We start from the raw sequence: 16506 nt of genomic DNA, 5'->3' as shown, positions 1-16506 counted from the left end.
CATTTCTCAAAGGATTGCCTTTTATTCACCTCGTACAATTTATTTTATGACTACATAAAATTGTGTTTTGATAAACACCTACACTGTGAAATAATCACTATAATCAAACTAATTAACATGTGCATTGCCTGCGTACAGTCACCACTGTGTCTATGTGCGCGTGCATGGGTACGTGAAGAAGATTAAATTTAAGGTCTATCTTCTTAGAAAATTTCAAGTATACATTCTTAACTCTCATCATCATATTATACATCCGATCTCTAGAATATATCATCCTGCATATCTAAAACTCTGTACTTCTTCAATGTGACCACTGCCTGTCCCTCTACCCTCAGCTGCTCAGAAGCCTTTTCTCCTTGGACAGCTACTCTTTTATCTTCCCATATGTACAGTATCAGACCGATCATTCTGCGGCCTGCTCATTTATTTCACCATAACATCATCTGATGTTCGCTTACTGTCAGTTTATTGGCAAGATATATTTCTTTAAAGGCAGAACAGCATACACATGCTGTATTTTCTCCATCTAGCTAGAGAATTTAGACTGTTATCATACCTTGGTTATTGTGAGCAATGTTACAACAAACATGAGAGTGCAGATATCCGCATTCTATTTTGACTTTGGTTCCTTCAGGTGTATACTCCAGAGTAACACAACCAGATCCCATGACAGATCTGTTTTTAGTCTTTGAAGAAGCTCCACACTGATTTCCATAGTGACTGCATTAATTTGCATTCCCACCAACAATGGATGAGGTTTCTTCTAATTCTGCATCTTCACCATTTGTTGTTTGTTTTCTTGATGATGCTGTTCTGAGACAGAATCTGCCGAACATCTTTTAATATACTGTTTTGTCATCTGAATTTCTTCTATTGAGAAAGTATCTATTTAGGCTGGTGGTCTAGTTTTAAATCAAGTTATTTGCATTTTGGTGTTGAGCTATATAATCTTTTTTTGTTTTGAATTTTATCCCTTATTGGATATATGGTTAAAACATTGTCCCCCAAATTTTTCCTTTTCTTTTTGCTGTTTCGTTTGCTGTGCTGAAGCATTTCAGGTTGACCATATAGTTTTCTTTTTGGCTTTTGCTGACTCTTTTTTATGCCATATCCAAGACCAATATCAGGGATATTTCCCCTTGTTTTCTTCTTATATTTGATCTTATATTTGATCTTATTGATTTTTAATCAATTTGAGTTTATTTTCTGTATATGGTATAAAGGGCCAATTTTATTGTTTGTCATGTAGAGATTCAGTTTTCACAACACAGTTTATTGAAAATATTATCTGTGTGTTCCTTGTTATTGGCACTTTTGAGGACTAGTGGGTCATGTATGTGTGAGTTTATTTCTGGGCTCTTTATTCTGTTTCAGTAATATATGTGTTTGTTTTTATGGCCAATACCACACTATTCTGATCAGTGTTTGTAATACAATTTGATTTTTGTAATATAATTTGAACTCTGGGAATGTAATGCATCTAGCTTTGTTCTTGATTAAATGTACTGTTTTGTTATTTCTATTTTTTGTTTTAGTTTTCTGTACCCTCTGTCTTATATATAAGTTTATATGATATGTGAAAGGGAAAGGGAATCACAGAAACAGCAAGAGAAAGGATGAACTCATGCAACAATGATACTCACTGACACTAACTAGACACTATATTAGAAATGAACTTTACAACTTGGGGGGGAGGAGAGTGGGGAGAGGAAGTAGGAGAAAATGAGGGAGGGGTAAGTGTTCAAAATTAAATATAATCATTACCTTGCTTATATAACTGTAACCCCACTGTTCATCTCTCTCTCTCTCTCTCTCTCTCTCTCTCTCTCACTCACACACACACACACACACACACATCCCAATCTGAAATGCACTGTTTTACCTGACTTATGCTACTGTATGTAACCCCTCTGTACATCAACCTTTTTTTTTTCTTTGTAGGTGATGGGGCTTGAACTCTGGGCTTGTGCACTATCCCTCAGCTCTTCAGCTCAAGGCGAGCGCTCTACCACTTGAGCCACAGCTCTACTTCTGGTTTTCTTCTTCTTTTTTTTAAATTGAAGTCTTTTTTTTTAATTGTGAAAATACCATACAGAGGGGTTACAATTACATGGGCAAGATAATGAGTACATTTCTTATCAATTATTGTAGCCTCCTCTTTTGTTTCCCCTTCCTATCCCTTCCCATCTCCCCCTCCTCCCCACCCCCGCTCCCCCAGGGCCAAAGGTGTAAAGTTCATTTTTTGACATAACGACTTGTGCGTCTCATTGTTGCAATAGATCCACCTGTATCCCTATTTAAATGATTTGTTTTTGCCCTCCCCCTCCACAAATTATACCAACATCAAATACAGTGAGAGCAGGGTTATACCGTGGGGGAGGACATACAAAGCAACACAGAAATCATCTTATAAATATTTAGAAACAATTGCAAGAAAGAAAAACCATTTGAATACTTATCTTGGGGTTCATTTCACCTAACATCAACTTATCTGACCCTTTCTGCTTGACTCAGACATATACTAGTTATTGCAAATAAGAGAAACCATGGGACCTATGTTTCCTTGGGCCTGGCTTACTTCACTTAATATAATTTTTTCCAAGTCTTTCCATTTCCTAACAAATGGAGCAATGACATTCTTTCTGATGAAGGCATAGAATTCCATTGTGTATATATACCACATTTTCTTAATCCATTCATCTACTGAGGGGCATCTGGGTTGGTTCCATCTCTTAGCTATGGTAGATAATGCTGCAATAAACATAGTTGTGCTGGTAGCTTTAGTATGGTCTTGTTTGTGATCATTTGGGTAAATGCTCAAAAGTGGCATTGCTGGGTCATAGGGGAGCTCTATGTGGAGTCTTTTGAGGAACCTCCATACTGCTTTCCAAAGTGGGTGAATAAGTTTACACTCCCACCAACAATACGTTAGAGTTCTTGATTCTAGCCATTCTAACTGGGGTGAGGTGGTATCTCAATGTTGTTTTGATTTGCATTTCTTTTATGGCTAGGGAGGTTGAGCATTTCTTCATGTGTCTATTGGCCATCCTTCTTTCTTCTTCAGAGAAGTTTCTCTTTAAGGCTTTAGCCCACTTATTTATTGGGCAGTTGTTTCTTTGAGGATTTGTTGTTGGGGGATTTAATTTTTTGAGTTCCAGGTATATTTTAGATATAAGACCTTTGTCCATTGTATAGCTAGTGAAGATCTTCTCCCAATCCGTGGGCTTTCTATTGATCTTGCTAGCTATGTCCTTTGCCATGCAGAAGCTCTGCAATTTCATGCAATCCCATTTGTCCAACCTTTCTTTGATTTGTTGTGTTTCTGAGTCTCTATTAAGAAAATTTCGGCCTGTGCCAACAAGACCTAGGGTTTTTCCTATTCCATCTTGTAATGTTTTCAGAGTGTTTGCTTTGACTCTGAGGTCTTTGATCCATTTGGAGTTGATTCTGGTGCAGGGTGATATATAAGGATCTACCTTTAGTTTTCTACAAGTAGTTAACCAATTTTGCCAGCACCATTTACTGAAGAGGCTTGTCTTTCTTCCATTCTATTTTTTTAGCTCCCTTATGGAAAATTAGATGGCTATAGGTCTGTAGGGAAAGATGAAGTAAAACTCTCCCTCTTTGCAGATGACATGATCTTGTACTTAAAGAATCCCACGGACTCCACTCCCAAATTACTCAAGCTGATTCAAAACTTTGGCAAAGCAGCAGGGTATAAAATTAACCCTCAAAAGTCAATGGCTTTGGGGTTGGGAAGGTGGCTCAGTGGTAGAGCGCTTGCCTTGCATGCCTGAGGCCCTGGGTTCCATTCTTCAGCACCACATAAGCAAAAAGAAAAAAGCCAGAAGTGGCACTGTGGCTCAAGTGGTAGAGCGCTAGCCTTGAGCTGAAGAGCTGAGGGACAGCGCCCAGGCCCAGAGTTCAGGCCCCACAACTGGACCACCAAAAAAAAAAAAAAAAAAAAAAAAAAAAAATCAATGGCTTTTCTGTATGCCAACAATGAGAAAAGTGTGGCTGAAATCAGGAAAGCAACTCCATTCAGCAATAGCCCCACAAAAATAAAATTCTAGGAATTAACTTAACCAAAGAAGTGAAGGACCTCTATGATGAAAACTTTAAAAACCTGGAATTCACTGAGTTTTAAATGGTAAATTTGACAAGGACAGCAAATGCTGGAGGATCAAGTCTTCAATGACAGACGACTGATTGTCATCCATCTGGTAGCCATGTTTATTTGCCAAGGTCTTGGCATGGAGATGGTCACTGGAAATCCAACGATGGCTGTGGCAACGGCATCCACACCCAGGAGGTGGAAGAGGCTGGTGTCCGGGTTGATTGGTGGGAGTACCCTTGGGATCCCTTCCCAGTGCTGAGGCCTTCTGCAGCGTGCCTGGCACCAGCATTGCCTTCACACAGACACAGAGCAGGCAGACAGTCACTTCTGATTTTCTAGTGGAGATAAGGGTCTCACGGACTTTCCTACCCAGGCTGGCTTTGAACTGTGATCCTCAGATCTCACCCTCCTGACTAGCTAGGATTACAGGCGCCCGGCTTTGTACATCACCTTTATAATAACAATTTTTGAAAAAAGATTGCCTTAGCTATTTGTGGTCTTTCCATGGTCTTTTTTTAAGTTGCTGGGGATCTCAGTAGAAAGTCCAACTGATTTGGTAGTCCTGTTTGTAGTAGAGATTTTAATAATATTATTTTCCAATTCATGAATAGGAATGTCTTTCCACTAATTTGTGTCAAATTTAATTTCTTTCATCAATGACTTATAATTCTGGGTACACAAGTCTTAATCCTATGTGTATTCTTATTCTTTCTGGTGCAATTGTTTGCTAATTCCTTTTTGTTCATTACTTTGGCTAGCATTTCCAGTGCTAAAATTGGACAGAAGTAATAAGACTGGACATCCTTGCCTTGTTCCTGATCTTAGAAGACAAACTTTTGGCTTTTCATCACTGAGTATGATGTTAACTATGCAGTTTTCACATGCAGTTTCTATTTTGTTGGGGAGCTTTTCTCCTAGTTTGCTGACAATTTTTATCATAAAAGAATAGTAATGTTTGACTATATTTTCTGCATCTATTGAGGTAATGTGATTTGATTGTTTTCTCTTGATGTGGTGTACCAAATTGATTTTTATATACTAAGCAAGATTTGCTTCTACAGAATAAATTCCAGTTGATCACAGTGTATGATATGTTCAAGGGGTTATTGGATATTACTTCCTTAATAAGGATGTTTGTATGTAGATTCATCAAAACATTAGCGAGTAAATTTCTTTTCTTATTATGTTCCAATATCCAATCTTGGTAGCAATATAATGCTGACCTCATAAAATGAGTTCGAAAGTGTGATCTCCTATTCTAATCTTTCTTTAATGGATTTGAGAGCTGTCATTGTCTCAAGGCCTCCTGGAATTTCTTTTTTTGGAAGGTCTCTGATAACTGATACAAACTCTATATCACTTATTAGTGTTCAAACTGTGCATTTCTTTTTATGGTTTCCACTTGGCAGGTTGTTTGTTTCTGGGCGTTTATCAGTGTTTTTAGGTTATCCAGTTAGGTGGTGTGATAGCTAATCTTGATTGAACTTGATTGGATTGAAAGCTATTTAGGAGATTAGTAAAATATGACTCTGGGTCTATCTGTAACTGGTTTCCAGAGAGGATTAGATCTGGAGGGCTTAGACCCATCCACTGCCAGATTCAAAACTTGAACAGATTCTAAGGAGGTGGTGGAATTGAGCAAGGCAGGGCCTGGAGGTCACTGACTGAATCATGGTATAGAAGGGCTTATCTTACCCTGGCCCTTTTTCTGTCTTCTGTTTCCTGGGGTCCATGAGAAGCTGCTGCTTCTACTATATTTTCATACCACCATGATGTTCTGTCTCACAATTGGCCCAAAAATACAGAACTAATATACCATAAACTCAAACCTCTGGAACCATGAGCTAACATAAATCTTTTCTCCCCTTAAGTTGTGTATATAAGGTATTTTGTCATAGTGACAGAGACTGACCAACAACGTTATTCTATAATTATTCACAGTAGTCTCTTCTGGTCCTTTTTATTTCTGTGGCATCAGTTGAAATACCTCTTCTTTAACTTGTGATTTGAGGGGTTACTTTTGAGCTCCTAACTCTGCCCCATTTCTTTCTCTACACACTAACATCTCCTCTATGATTTGCCCCATGCTGTCACCATTCACATCTATTCATACTATCTTTTAAAATATTTTTCATTATTGTTATTGTAATACTTTTGTCTTTTCTCTCTGATGCTAGGATTTTAAAATGTTTACCAACCACAGTTACAGAAATAGATTATTTTATGGTTGAGTATATATTTACCTCTATCAGCTAGTAAGTTCTTTGTGCTACTATGTCGCTGTTTAACACCCTTGTATTTCTACTTAGCACTTTCTGTAAAGCCAACATAATGGCCATGGATTCCTTCTACTTTCAATCATCTGGTAAGGTCTTTATCTCTCTTTTATTTATGAAGGGGGGATTTCAGCCAGGCATAATTTTCTTGGTCAGCAATGTTCTTTTTTTTTTCTTTCTTTTTTCGGCATTTTTTCCTTCTTTTTCCAGCAGGCCACTCCTGCTGGCCTGCATATTTTCTGTCGAAAGATCTACTGAAAGATCTCATGAGGAGTCTGTTGTTTGTAAAAAGGCACTTTTTTCCTTTTGCTTTCAAAATTCCCACTTTCATTTGGCTTTTTAGAATTTGATGCTAGTGTGTCTTGAGGTAAAAGTCATCAAACTTGGTCATATTTGGGTTTATTATATCTGGATGTCTATTTCCTTCACAAGATTTGAAAAGCTTCATCATCTATCTATCCTTTATCTATCATCTGCTGATCATCTATCTATCTGAAAAATGCTTTGAAGCTGGTCCACATTCTCACCCTTTCCCTTCAAGAATTCTCCTAATGTACATACTTCTGCCTGGATGATTTTTCATAATTCCCTTAAGCTTGTTTTCCTTCTTTTCTATTCTTTTTTCTTTTTCACTCCTTTGACTAAATTCTTTCCCGAGACTTCTCTTCCAGTTCATTGATCTTTTATTCTGCTTGATTCTTTATTAACATCCAATGCATTGTTCTGTTTTTTAATCTTCAGCTTCATGATTTTTTGTCACACTTTTATAAGCTGCTTTGTTGAAGTTTTCCTTTTGCTTATGTATTACTATAATTATTATTATTTTGACTTTGGTGAGCAGTTTTATGAGTTATTTTTGTTATTGCGGTTTCTAGGGATGCATCTTGTTCCTTTGCTTGGAATATCTTCGGCTCTTCACTTTCTTTTACCCTTTGTGTTGGTAACTACATATAAGACAAAGCAGGCACCTCACTCTGATTTTAGAAACCAGCCTGACACAGAAAAGGAGCCCCACTGATATCACTCCAGCCAGAGATTTTTAACAACTCATTCTCTTCCCATAAAAAAACAGGCCACTGTGGATTGGTCTGTTCGCTCAGTGTGGCATGTGGGGCTGGTGTTTCCTAGCACAGGTCTCATCCCCCTCTCCCCTATATAGCCAGACTGAACCAGACATCTCAGAAATCAAGGGCAAGAAAGACAGATGCTCCCTCTTTGAAAAACCTCAGAGAGACCAGAGAACCAATCTCACAAACTGACTCTTTCCCTCTTGGGGGAAGTTGAACAGCTGAGAGTCTTTTCTTCTTCTTCTTCTTCTTATTGCTATTGCTAAATTGGGAAGGGGAGTTGTCATAATGTTGACCAGCTCAAGCTGCCATAAGGAACTCTGACTGTCTTTTATAGTCTTGCTCTGTTTTGTTATACTAGTACCAGGGCTTGAATTCAGAGCCTTATATTCTTGCTCAGCTTTCTTGCTCATGCGTGGTACTCTACCGCTTGAGCCATGCCTCTAATCTTCTTGCTGGATCATTAGAGCTGAAGTCTCACAGACTTTCCTACTGGGGCTGGTTCTGAACAGCAAGTCTCCAGGTCTCAGCCTCCTGAGTAGCTAGGATTACAGGTATGAGCCACAGGTGCCTAGCTGGACATTTGATGCTGTTCCTATAGTGTATAGAGACTCTGGATCCCTCAGGGAACTCCTTGAATCATACTGGTGGTCTTCTCTTCTGCAGTGGCTCCTTTGACCACTTCATATCCTTAGAAGAGACAGTGGGTGAAATACAGGAAGTCAAAGCAAATGAGAGTGTCAGCTACTCCTAGTTCTGGTCCCAGCCCTGCAACTCATTGGCCAGGGAGTCCTTTCACACATGCTTCACTCAGAATCTAAAATTTCCTACCTATAACATGGAGTGATAATGTCAACAGTTCTGTGTTCATTCCAAACAGAACCAAGATTTGGCAGTAAAGTTCTCCATATTTGGGGTTATCCTGGGCCTGAATGGTGGTTCTTTGCTATTTTCCAAACACCTGAGCCTTGACCCTATGCTACTTCAGCATCCTTCTTTGCAGAAGGAGGTCAACGCCCGTCCTTAATGATCAGCAGGACAGCAGGGAGTAAATGGGCTCCTGTGTTAGCTCAAAGCAGCAGCTGGTGAGCTCCTGACCAGGCAGAAACTAGACAGGCTGGCTCAGCACACAGAACGGAACCACTCTACCCTGACAATCCATCAGCCTCAAAGCATTTCTTATGAACAAGTACTGGCTCACAAGGACCTGCCTGTCATATCTGACATAAGACAGGGCTTTCTTTAGTCTTTTATATCTCAAGGTACCCAAGAGCAGGGAGGCCTGATACCCAACACCCAGAAAAACCAGCGAAGAGCAGCTCATGGGACAGTGCACCAGGTACCCATACACAACTTCCTATCAAAGTCATATTCATGCAAAGTGTCAATCTGAACAAGTGGCACTGACTGTTCTAAATATCTTTTTTGGGGGGTGGGGGGGTTCGGTTGTGGGGCCTGAACTCTGGGCCCAGGTGCTGTCCCTCGGCTCTTCAGCTCAAGGTTAGCACTCTACCACTTGAGCCACAGCGCCACTTCCAGCTTTTTTCTTTTTGCTTATGTGGTGCTGAGGAATCGAACCCAGGGCCTCAGGCATGCAAGACAAGCACTCTACCACTAAGCTACCTTCTCAGCCCCTAAATATCTTATACTTCAACACAAAGCATCTTTTTTTTTTTTTTTGGTCAGTCGTGGGGCCTTAACTCTATGCCTGGGCACTGTCCCTCAGCTCTTCAGCTCAAGGCTAGCACTCTACCACTTAAGCCACAGAGCCACTTCCAGCTTTTTCTGCTTATGTGGTGCTGAGGAATCAAACCCAGGACCTCATCCATGCAAGGCAAGCACTCTATCACTGAGCCACCTTCCCATCCCCAAGGCACCTTGTTTATTTATTTATTTATTTTGTCAGTCATGGGGCTTGAACTCAGGGTCTGGGCACTGTCCCTGAGCAAGCACTCTACCATTTTGAGCCACAATTCCACTTCTGGTTTTCTGGTGGTTAACTGAAGATAAGAGTCTCACAGACTTTTCTGCCTGGGCTGGCTTTGAACCACAAACCTCAAATCTCAGCCTCCTAAGTAGCTAGGATTACAGGTGTGAGCCACCAGCACCTGGTTCAACACAAAGCATTTTAAAAAGCAATGTACAGTGTAATAAGACAAACAGATTCTCTAGAAACAGACAAGTAAACCTCAGAGCTACAGCAAATTAGCTCACACTGAGACTGTCCTTGCTTATAAAATGGGAACAACAGATGAAAAGAAGAGGAAGAGGAAGAGGCCCATCCCATACCTGAGCAGAAACTGTAATGTCCAGCAAACATCCAGAACTGAGCAAAGCTCCAGCCTAATGTGTCACTCCTCAAACTCAGTTTTAACAACAGAGTTTGGACTCTCTAGTCCACACTAAAGTATGAGCACATTGAAGGAAGAAATGAGAATGAGAAGTGTGACATGTGTCACCATGGTCCCCTCCATGGGGACCCAGCTTCCCTTCAGGGCAGCTGCTCACCTAGGCTTTCTGACCATACCTCTCCTCTTTGTACTACTTGATCTTCCAAACTTCTTTCCCATGCTTCCCCCACCACCCACCTTCCCTATTCTCTCTCTGCATCTTCTGTCCTCTCTCTGCCTCCTCTAATCCCTCCCCACCACCATCAACACCTCTACAGCACAGCCACACAGCCCAACCCTGGTCCAGTGAGCACCCAGCCTTACCTGACATTGTCATGCCTCTGGATGTAAATCTTGTGGAAAATCCTCTCCGGAGGTTTGAGGAAGTCTTCCTTCATCTCCATGGCAACATTCCTGGGCAGAAGGCTCATAAGCAGCCGTTCCTGGACGGAAGAGAAGGCTCCCATCAGACAGCAGGGCCTCCCTGTTCCTCCTTGGGGAGGCCTGACCAACGAAGGGAGAGTGAGGACTTCCTCTCTGCGAGGTGCTGTACACCCTCATCAGGTACAGCCACCACATGCATCCAGGCCCCCAGAGCCTCGGTGTGCCACATGCAGCCTGGGACTGCCACTGAGCACCCTGGGAGTTTGCCAAGCACCTGGTCTCCAGAGCACGTGCAGGCAATCCCTGCAGGCTCCTGTTCAGGTCAGGATGCCAGGTCATGACATGCTTCAGTGTGCAGCAAGATCACAGCTCAGCCATTGCCTCCAGGCAGGGCCCTTGGCTGGCTCCTCAACTTGCTCCTCACATGCCCTGGAAAAGAATCTTCTAGAACGCCCCCCCACGGAAGTCACTGTCCTCCCAGGGCCACAGAGGCGCTTCCATCCTACTCTGAGACAGAGCCTTGTTCTCTTGGTCTTTAGCTTCTTACTTCTCCCTGATCTGAGGAAAAGATAAATGACTGTGTTTTTCAAGGAGAGTTGTGCCACCACAAAAAGTCCCTACCCCTTTCGAGGTCCCAATTTTACCCATCTGTGCTGCGGGAGAACTCGCCTCAATGCCGGCTGGTCTCTGACTTGCAGAGGCAACCCTGTGCTACAGAAACCCCATGATGCAACCTCCATGTGAGGGCTCGTGCACATGGAAGGCTGGGCTGCGGCACAGGCACTGCAAGGAGCAGCTGAGACAGCTGCCCCCTGCTCTACCGCTAGAACCTTCATTAGAGTTCCAGAATAAAGACCATGTTTCCCAGCCTCCCACACAGCTGAGCCTAAGTCCAAGGTCATGGGGAAATGCTACAGGTGAATCTTAAGTGACACCCACAGCAAGGCCAGGGGTTAAAGGTGAAGTCCCTAGCACAGAGCTATTGGGAGGCGCTGGGACCTTGGAGTGGTGTGGGCTTCCAGCTGGGCTTGGACTACTGGAGGTGCGACATCGCAGCATGGTAGGCCCCCAGCCCATTCCTCCTCCGCCTCATGAGGTGAGCGATTCTGCTCTACCATGCTCCCGCCATGGTATACTGCCTCACTGCATGCCCAAAGCCATGGGGCCACTGATTGTGGACTGGAGCTTCCTAATGGTGAGCCCTTTATAAGCTGAGTCAGGTACTTCAGAATAGAGGCAGAAAGCAGCAGGTGCCTGCCTGGGAGTGTGTGTGTGTGTGTGTGTGTGTGTGTGTGTGTGTGTACATGGGAGGGGAAGAGGGTGGTATGTGTGTGCACATGTGTATGTGGGCATTCTGTGTAAGTAGAGGGTGTGGATATGTATGTGTACAGGTGTATGTATATGTGCATATGGCTGTATGTGCTACACTTGTGAAAGCTACTGGCATGTAAATTTTCAGAAACAGACTTTACATCCAACTAAAAACTGGGCATTAGCTCCTCCACTGCATGAGCAATGGCACCTAAAACCAGTGCCTGTCAATAACCAAGAGTGACATGCATGGCCTTTCTCACAGGGACCAAAACAGACACTTAATAAGATTAAGAGCCCGTTTCTGATTAAAAACAAAATAACTAAGATAAAGTAGCTCACTCACATTATAAAGATAATACCTGAAATTAGTTTCCAATCTTGAATTTGACCTTGAAGCCCCAAATGCAATTAACATCAGTAACAGATAATGACATCAATAAATTCTGATCAACAAAAACAAAACACAAAGGCAGAAATCAAGGGTACCAAAGTCATTATGAATGCAGATCATACACAGTACCACAGAAGCTTATGAAGGCTATACTAAAACCTTAATCCATGTGTCATTCTCAACAAAAATTAGATATATGTAAACAACTCCTGTCAGGCCTTCATTCTGGGGAAGATGGAAAAAGCATTCCCCTGTTCCTTCCCAACATCACAAAACACCCCAGTCATTCCCTGCGGAATAGCCAGGAATGGAAGATAGAGGGAATACAGCAGGGATCCAGAACCAAGAAACAAGAAGCACAATGGACAGGAGTCCTCTGGGCTTTCTGCTCGCATCATGCACACTAGACCCAGGGCTAGAGAAGTAGGCAACTTCAAATGCTGAAGAGCACAAATCAAGAAGGTCCAACTAAAGCTCTCTCCAGTACAAAGACCCAGAACAGAAAGCCTCCAAGAGGAAGCTTCTAGATAGCTACCACTCTACTCCAGGCCAAATGTCTGAGAACCACACCAGTGAAGGCCATACAGGAAGGCCACTCTTTGACACCAGTCAGTGTTGGAGCAGGCCACAAAGAGAGTGGACCTGTACCCAACCCCAGTCTCTGGGGACCCTGAGGACTACTGGGCTCTGCTTCCCCATCTCAGTGCTCTCAATGAGGTCCATAAAGGCTGGAACTCACTGCTTCTCAGCAGTAAGGGAGCCCCCTCCCCTCACAAGGGCCAGTGTAAGCCTCATGTGGGGCGCAGGCCTCACCGCCACCTGGTACCCCAATCTTTGCCAGAGTGACATAGCAGAAAACCAGCTCAGATACAAGATCCAAGGAAGATACAGCACAGAGTGAAAGAGTGACAGCCCCAGCATCTGCAGCCTGTATGAATCCATTTTATGACATGTTTTAAATTAGCAATTCATAGATCAGGGTCATTCCTGAGCCCAGGCTCAGGTGGTTGGAGGACGGTGGGGAGGCTCTGGGAGGACAAGCGGGGATCGAGGGAGATCCCCATGCTTCATAGACATAGGGTGCACTGTCTTCCCTGCGGCATCTCCTGGTGTTGGTACCATACACCACTCAGCGTGGTTTACACAGGCAAGTGGGGTTAAGAGTACAGGAGATCTCTGGATTATCTCTTACTACTATATTTAAATGTGCAAGTCACTTTTCCCCAAAATTTTAATTACAAAGCAAAAAGACCCACAGATTCTGAGTATGGTAAAAATGGTGTCTTTGTACTTTCTCAGTGGGAACAGAAAATGACACGGCCACTTTGCCCACAAACAGATCAACACAGTCTTTCATGGCAGCATCGTTTGTAAAGGGGAAGAGTAGGAACCGTGCAAATGGTTATTCAGTGTGAATGGGTGAACAAAGCATGTCTGTCAACACAATGGAATAGTACTAGGCAATAAAAAGGAATAAAGCTGATCAACATCACCATCTAGACATTCCTCAGAAATCTGTAGTAAGCAGAAGCACACAGTTACCAGACCCAGCAGTGTCATCTAGCTTCTGGTGGATGGCATGTCCAGAATAGTTAAAAACACAGAGACAGAAAGTAGATCAGTGAACAAGGACCCAGTTCTGGCTGAGGGATAGGTTGGAGAGCACAGGAGAATAGGTGTGACTGGAAACCAGCCTTCTTTTGAAGGCAATGAAGTATTCTAAAATTGGATTACCATATAAGAATTCTGCAAAGTGATATTAAGATTATTTAATACACAAATAAGATTGAAATATAAAGGCATGTTTAATAAACTTAAGATTATCTATTAAATGAATATGGGATTGAGATTATTGTAGAATTATTCTACAATAAAATATATTACTATTAAAAGAGCCTTTTGATTGTTTTGCTCTTTCAATTGTACGTCATGGGATGCCATCCATCAATGAAGCTACTTCACATATGAAGTACAAGGGTTAGGCACAGTGGTACATGCCTTTAGTCCCTGCTACTCCTGAGGAAGACATCAGGAGGGCCAAGGTTTAAAGCCATTCTGGAAAAAGAAGTTAGCAAGTCTCATCTCAACCAATAAGCTGTAGGTAGTGGTATGTGCCTAAAATCCCAACTAATGACAAGACACAGGAAGATCAGGATCCAAAGCAGCCCTGAGCAAAAAAGGACCGTGAGATCCTAACTGAAACGTGACTAAAGCAAAAAAGGGCTGGGCATGTGGCTCAAGTGGTAGAGGGCCTGCCTAACAAGCACTGAGTTCAAATCCTAGTGCCACCAAAATAAAGTATCAATAGCACGAGCAGTAGTTTGGAAAGCTGCTGCCTAAACGGGAGACAGCCTGTATAAAACTTCACCCAGTATTACTGAAGGGACCATTTCCTGTCTCTGGGTGCGTGTGCTCACACGGGGCCCTCGGCGGCGTTCCACTTACCTTGTTAGGGCAGCAGACTGAGTGTGCACCTTAAATAGCTACATGTTATTTTGGGAATTCTGATTTCGTAGTCACAGCTGAGGGACCTGAGACCAGCCTCACACTCAGAAAGGGATGCTGGGCTTGGGGTGCCCTGCGGGATGGGCTGCAGGGGTGGTAGGGGAGGAAGCCCAGGTGCTGAGGGTGATCTTCAGATCATTTGAGAGACCTCCAGGGCTGGGCCTAGTGAGACCCCTGCTGGTCCTCATGGAGCAGCTGTCCTAGCCCCACTCTCTCCATGCAGCAGGGGTAGAACTCAGGCCATCCTTGCCCCCAAATAGTCCCTATGACCCCACAATCTGCTACCTGAATGCCACCTAGAGTGCCCACTTCCCTGCCTCTACCTGAAAACCTCCTACGTAGCCCTCAAAGCCCCAATCCTACTCCTCCACGCAGCCTACTCCACAGGGGCAGAGGCTGCTGCACCTGTGTACCAGGTGTTCTCTGGAAGACTGTGCATCACACCCAGGCTGTGTCAGACATCCTTTCTGGGGTTCACCCACACCTGGGGTTTCCACAGACTGGGGAAATGGCCCCAGCCTCAGGATCTCATTTATGCTGGGGCGGGTGGGGGATGGGGGGTGGGCAAGAAACTGAGGAACACACTGAGCTGGCTCCTGCCAGATAAGGTGCATCCTCCCATGTGACTCCAGGCTCCCTCCTCCCCAGGGGCTGCTGGGAAGTGGTGTTGGAGGCAGGGACCAAATGCAGAGAAGATGACTCTTGGACCAGCCCTTCGCCCAAAGAACCCTATCTCACCTCACCACAGGTGCAAAAGGTAGGCCTTTCTTCCCTCTCCTGCCCTCAGGTGCCAGCTTCTTGGTCTTCTGTCCAGCCATGCTGCAGGGAGTCCCTGAGCCAAATGTCCATCAGCCATTAACCCCAGTGATTCAGGGTGTCCTGAGGGCCATTCCACACTCTGCCAGAGACCTGAGCCTGGAGGTGACTTTTCTCCTAGTCCTTCCTGGAAGTTTATCCATGGAGACAGCAACTAGCCAGTGACCTCCATGCTGCCCTGTGCTGACCTGTACCTAGAGCTGCTGTCCTCCACTCTCTGATGGCTGAGGCTGACCTGCCCTTTCTTTCACAACTCCTGCTTGGACACATTGGAAAAACAAAATCTGTCTCCCTCTTGAAAACTCGCAGTTAGACAAAACAAAGGAAAACAAAGTCTGCCTCCCTGTGTCCTCAGCCCTGACCCCACACTCTAGGCTACCGGTCTCACTGGAGAGCTGCATGCAGAGTGGCCCCAGAGAGCTAGATCAAGGAAGTCAGTGCATGAACTCTTCCTAGATGGCATCCATTCCTTGACCCATCTCTTCAAGAGGAAGCCATGATGCTGTATCTGCCAATCACTGTGCCAGGTGGTAAAATCTACAGAGAGACACCCCAAAGAACAATCCTGTCTAACATTCTGGGCATGCTAAGAAAGGATGGCTCATTGGATGGGGATGGCAGATACCTGATAAAGGGACTTCTGAGTGCGTGAGATACTCTAGGTTAAGGGGACAGACTACTGCACCCCACCCAGAAACATCTGGAAAAAGCAAGACACCCAGAGCTGGTGGTTGCAGGCCAGTGATGGTGACAGCCATCAAGGGTCCACCCTTGATTCTTCCTCTCCCTTCAAGAGGTAAAGAACCAGCCTTCCAAGCCTCAGATAACATTTCACACCACCAGAAGGAGTTTGACCCCCACGTTTCCAAGTGAAAATGTCTTTGTCTGCAACACAGCTTGGCCTCAATATACCCTAGGACATGGGGTATCCTGGCCTACCATGCGTCCCTAAGAAAGAATACCATAAGGGGGGCTGGGAAGGTGGCTCAGTGGTAGAGCGCTTGCCTTGCATGCATGAAGCCCTGGGTTCGATTCCTCAGCACCACATAAGCAAAAAGAAAAAAAGCAGGAAGTGGCGCTGTGGCTCAAGTGATAGAGCGCTAGCCTTGAGCTGAAGAGCTGAGGGACAGCGCCCAGGCCCAGAGTTCAGGCCCCACAACCGAACCCCCCCCCAAAAAAAACAAAAAAAGAAAGGAATCAAAGAAGGTCCGGACCCTCCCCCCGCAAAAAAGAATACCATAAAGGA

At 43.9% G+C, this 16506-nt stretch overlaps 1 protein-coding gene across 1 annotated transcript in view; it reads right to left on the bottom strand.

Moving 5' to 3' along the window:
* Positions 1-16506, bottom strand: part of Adcy1 (adenylate cyclase 1) — a 94053-nt gene that overhangs the window by 54982 nt on the left and 22565 nt on the right. Inside the window, exon 3 of the mRNA XM_042702395.1 lies at positions 10175-10293. Coding sequence (XP_042558329.1) covers positions 10175-10293 — 119 coding nt within the window. The remainder of the gene's footprint in view (positions 1-10174; positions 10294-16506) is intronic.

This window comes from Dipodomys spectabilis, unplaced genomic scaffold (genome assembly GCF_019054845.1).
Source record: "Dipodomys spectabilis isolate Male_0828 unplaced genomic scaffold, ASM1905484v1 ptg000322l, whole genome shotgun sequence".
In the NCBI taxonomy this organism is placed as follows: Eukaryota; Metazoa; Chordata; class Mammalia; order Rodentia; family Heteromyidae; genus Dipodomys; species Dipodomys spectabilis.
Note: the sequence above shows the minus strand (reverse complement) of the source record. Positions and strands in the feature narration are given on the sequence as shown.